The 5,342-nt window shown below is 39.8% G+C and overlaps 1 protein-coding gene across 1 annotated transcript in view; it reads left to right on the forward strand.

The window, feature by feature from the left end:
* The window catches only part of Tis11 (Tis11 zinc finger protein), a 20,115-nt gene extending 19,526 nt beyond the window's left edge, over positions 1-589 (forward strand). The window contains exon 2 of the mRNA XM_080273975.1: positions 1-589. This exon is cut by the window's left edge and continues 401 nt beyond it. Within this exon, the coding sequence (XP_080130101.1) occupies positions 1-433 (433 nt within the window). The 3' untranslated portion in view covers positions 434-589.
* Positions 590-5,342: the final 4,753 nt, after the last annotated feature.

Below are 5,342 nucleotides of genomic sequence, written 5' to 3' on the forward strand. Positions count from 1 at the left end.
CGGCCCGCGATGCCACTTCATCCACAATGCGGAGGAGAGACGGGCGCCCCGCCCCGCCCCACCCACGGCCCCCACCGCAGACTCCCCATCGCCCCCAGCCTCGCTCCATGGCTCGCCCACGTCCCCCGGTGGATCGTTCTTCGAGGACTTCACGCTTTTCTCTGGACCCGGCGGACTGCCCGGCCCCAGGGGACTCCTGGAGGGCCTGACTGTTGGACTGGGGGGCTTAGGCACGGAGGGAACAGGGCTTGGCTTGGATACACCCCCAGTCAGTCCAGTGGAGTCCCTGGCTGGTGACCTGGACTCCCTGTCTCTCTCCTCTGCCTCCCCCACCCCTGCCCTCACCCCAGCCCTCACCCCCCTCACCTCACCACTGGAACTGTCTCGCTCCCTCCGCCTCCCCATCTTCGAGCAGCTGTGTGAGCACGACTGAGCCGCACCGTCCCCCTCTGGCCTGCCTTGCCCCGCCCTGCCCCACCACCTTGTGATATTGCGGGTCTGATTCCCCTTGGCCCGGCAGAGTCTGTAGCATCTCAGCCTTTACAGTTTATTATGCAAGTGGCACTGCAATATCCAGTATGTTATTAATGTTTGGTGATATGGTACAAGTAACACACAAAAGAATGTTAATGTTGATATCCTGTTGTATGTTATGAATACAGAGTATGTTGATATTGATAATGTAGCAGAGTAGACAGTGCACATTACACCTTGGTATCCTTTTGTTGTTCATACAAACTGTATTGTCCAAACAGTTTAAGTAACATAGAAGGGAACGTCAGGGTATGATGTGTAGAATGAATCACTTGGTAGGTGATGCTGCTGAGGCTGCCGTGCCAGGCGGAATCGGGCCCGGGACCCTGGCAACCTGCAGCCTAGAGATGGGGCCGGGGCAGATGGCCGTGTACAGAACAAATACCCAAGCTTTGAGTTTCTGTCTCGTGTAATTATGAAAGAACTGCTTCTATTTATCTAAGTTATTTATTGGAGTGGAGGAGACCCAAGAATAATAATTTTAATAATTTATCTGCTGCCCCCTGGATGCCATAACAAGAAGCACTCGCCCGCATCCCACCGTTGCCACCTGATTCTGGGAACGTGTTGCGAGTTTACACCGGTCCACACCCACACTCTCTCACACTTGGCCACCCTCACTGCTGCTATGAGAGAGAGCGAGGAGAGAGAAGAGAGAAAGAAGGAAGTTGTAGGGAGAGAGAAAAAGGAGAAGAGAAGAGGGTTGGAGACCAGAGGGAACATACAGGCTTAAGGGGATGAGAGGAAAGGATTAGAAAGCTGAGAGGTTGTCTTGAGGAGGAGATGGAGAGAGAGAGAGAGAGAGAGAGAGAGGAGGGAATGTGAGGGAGAGAAGTAGGGAGGGAGGTAAAGGAAGAGAAGGAGGGAAGGGAGGGGTGAGGAGAGGGAGGCAGGGACAGTGCTGATGATGTTAATTCACTGTCGACTTGTTTATGTCAAGTTCTCTCCCTCCTCTCTCCCCTCCCCCTCTTCCTCCCTTCTCCATTTCTCCCTCTTCCCTTCCTCCTCCTCCTCCACTTCTGTCTCCATTGTCCCTCCCTCCTCTCCCTCTTCCATTCCTCTCTCCTCCCCTTTTTTTCCTTTTCGATCCTCCATTCTCTCTCTCTCTGTCTCTCTCTCTAAGTATATATATATCAGAATTGTCTTTAATATCCTGTGGCTCAAGCATAGTCCTGCAGACCAATGTATACATTATATCTATAATTTACATAATACATATATATAACAAAGTGGAGTAGAATATATTTAATAGAGTTTTATTTTGAATTGATGTTTTGAATGGGAGTGAGGGTGGCCAGGTGTTACTTAGGGTGAAGAGAAATTGGAGTATGAGAATGTATTTAACCCCAACTCTACTATTTAGCAATTTGTAATACTTAAATAACAGACGAGAGTGACGGGATGCAAGTTACTCAGACCAAGTTGCTTGTTGTAGTCACCTGTATTATTTAATATTTATAACTGTATTTAAACATTTATATTTTTTTTACATATTTAAACTTTAAGATGCCTCACAAAGGGTAACATTGCTCAACAAAATCGCCCTCTTGGTTTTCATTATCGTGTGAAAGTTTGTGTTCCCCCAGTCAATTGTAAAGCAAAATTTTGGAAACCCCCTGTGATTATTTGTGTAATGTGTGTTTAAAGTTTCATTCGGCCATCTTTGTTTGCGGCTTCGGGTTGTCAGCTTGTATAAGAAGCTGTTTGTTTTTCTGTGTACATATATATAAAATGACCTTGACCTTCAGGCTGCTTGTGATGTCAGTTGAGTGGGCTGGCTAACACCTTTACCTGGCTCTTGCTGCATGTGTTACTGCAATAGATTCCTGTGTGTTATTTATGTACTCCAATGTAGATATAACCATTAAATAACCCTATCAGTGTATAATGTGTTGTACTCTGCAATACATATAGCCAAGGAGGAGGTGTTAGTCTGCTTCAAACTGGACAGGAAGGCAGCCATCATTGTGTAATATAAAAAAGCATAGAAATTCTGCATAAGGTCACATTTGATGGATAATGAAGTATATATGCGTTTTAAAAAAAAAGATGCTTTAGTTTTACTTTAATTTCTACTTTCCCTGTGCTTCTTTTATACTATATTAATTATTATTTGTCATGTACAACCATAATTATATTTTTGTAAAGTTAATTTAAAAAAGAGTAATGTGTGGTTTTTGTTCTTCAGCTTTTTTTTCAGTTAGTGTAGCCCCTCCCTTCCTCCCTCCTTATGCTTTTTAAAATAATAACTAATAAAAGACAATCCTTCACCTCTGTTCTTTATCCCTGGATTTATTATATTTTTATCCTACTTCTGTCTTCCAGTCTGTTATTCTTTTTGCCCTTTCCATCCACACTTGTGATGATTACCTTAACTGGAAGTGTTCTCTTCTAACCCCTTTTTCCATTAGGTTCCACTCGGCTTTTCGTGCAGTCATTTCTTCCCCTTATAAAAATCCAAATCTACCTGCTTTAGTGTGAGTGTATCAGGAAGGAATACAGACGATGGCAGAATCATACATGAGTAACTGACTATTGATGTATAGTATATGATGGAAAACTGAAGACATTGTATTAACCTGTAAGAAGAGTCTACTAGAAATACTGAACGTTGAGAAGATAAATTTTTGTTAATATGCTGGGTAATCAAGAATTTGTTTTAAAAGGATTGTAATTGTATATTTCTTGCTTTTGTGGTCCATAGAAAGTGTTGAGTGGCATCTTGAATTGCCTGGAAGAAGTGTGTAATATAGTTATCAAATGTATTTACCCATAGGAACCGAAGGTGTATTCCAGAGTGTTAAAATGAAGAAGGTTTATCTAATTTACTTTGTCAGGAAATTTAGACATTGAAACAGAGGCATCTTTAAAATGTCAACTGGAAATTTAGTGTGAAATAAGGTGTATAGTGTATGAGGGAACGAAAGTATACGTGAGTTTGTTTGTATACTCCTATATTTCTACTTTTCACGCATTCCTTCTCCCCCTTACCCTTGCTAAGATTATTGGAAGCATTATTATTATTATTATTATTTATCAAGCCAGCTCTGTTCATACCATAGGCAGATTTGTATATTATTATTGTATTACTAAGCGTGTTGGAGTTATATATATAGATTATTATATATGTGCAACATGTAGATTATTTACAGACTCATACATACACCTATACAGACATACACAAGCATACATAGTTATACACTTATACATACACGATCATACACACATACATACACCTACACAGTCATAGATACACAGCCAAATGCAATCATACATACATAATAGATATATACACATTAAAACACGCAAAAGATATAAAAACATACATAAACTCTTCAGATTTTATAAACTCATAAAAACACACCTATACATCTGAGATTATTCACATTCTTGATACATACTCGAAAATACTGAGGAAATACTTTTATCTGAAGTATAAAAGTTGGTTTACATGAAAGAGTACGAGCTTAGCATTTTATGTGTATTTAAATTCAAATTATTGATGTGTTTTCTCATTTAATCTTAGCTGCCACAAGGCGATTTTTTTTCTCAGAGTGAGAGAGGATAAATTTTAGGTGAAATAACGACTCCATGACACCGTACTTGGCCCAAAATTGCGGTGTTCACATCCAACGCTCAAATATAGCAAGGGATTAGCGCTAGAATGTGGTGCTAGTCACGAAGAAGCGCTGTGGAAAGGTTAATAATTTTAGGGGAAATATCGAATCTGTTAACACATTTACTATACTCTTTTCACTTGTATTTGGCCCCAAAACTGCCATCCCCATATTGGTCGCTCAAATGTAGCAAATGAATAACGCTAGAATGTAGTGCTAGTCACGAAGAAGTGCTGTGGAAAGGATATTACACCGTGGCATCTTACTCCGCCATTTAGATGTGTGAAGGCGGGAAAATGGAAATCTGGGCCAAGTTAAGGTGAAAGAAATATAGTGTTTATTCTAACTTGGCCCAGATTTCCGTCCTTTAGCAGTTTATTATAGCGGGGTCTTGAATTTGAGTTATTTATTTTTTTCCTGGAGGTAACAATCTTGCGGGCTTCAGGCCTTGGGTTCCTTCTTCCCTGCAGAAAAGAAATCCATAGCCAATTGGCAGATAAAAATACGCTACAGCTGTACATCCTTTTCACAGCTTTTCGTGACTATGTAGCATCAGTGTTAATCTTGTAACAACCCAGCATTCAAGACGGAGTGATGGTACTTTTAGGTCAGGTTGAAGTACAAAGGGTATAGTCTTCCCTGAATTTAAAAAAACAAAAAATCGCCATGTAGCAGCAAGAAAAATGGAAAATACGTCAGCGGATGGAAATTTTTTTGGATTAAAAAAAAAAATGTCCGTATACATTATATGGACTTAATTTAAGCTCATTTAATTCGTTTTTTTATTATTACTTATTATTATTGTTATTATTATTATTACTATAATCATGCTACACTCAGAATTTTCAGTTTAAAAAAATGAGCAATTGGATGTTACTTTTGAATGGATTACCCTTGTATTATTATTATTGTCATTAGTGTGATTATTATTATTATTATTATTATTATTATTATTATTATCTTTCATGTATCAGAAAAAAACATTAAATACTTTTATAATTTTCTAATGAACGATGCTTTTATTTGTGCCCATGCTTGTATACGGAGAGAGAGAGAGAGAGAGAGATTAATAATGTAGTAGTGGTGATAATAGTAATAGCAGCTGCAGTAGTTGTAATAGTAATAGCAGCATAAGCTTTAGTAATAGTAGTAGTAACTAGTGGTGGTGGTGGTAGTAGTAGTAACCCAAGG

This window comes from Coenobita brevimanus, chromosome 56 (assembly GCF_032717465.1).
Source record: "Coenobita brevimanus isolate Jiangsu-jjx chromosome 56, ASM3271746v2, whole genome shotgun sequence".
NCBI classification, from domain to species: Eukaryota; Metazoa; Arthropoda; class Malacostraca; order Decapoda; family Coenobitidae; genus Coenobita; species Coenobita brevimanus.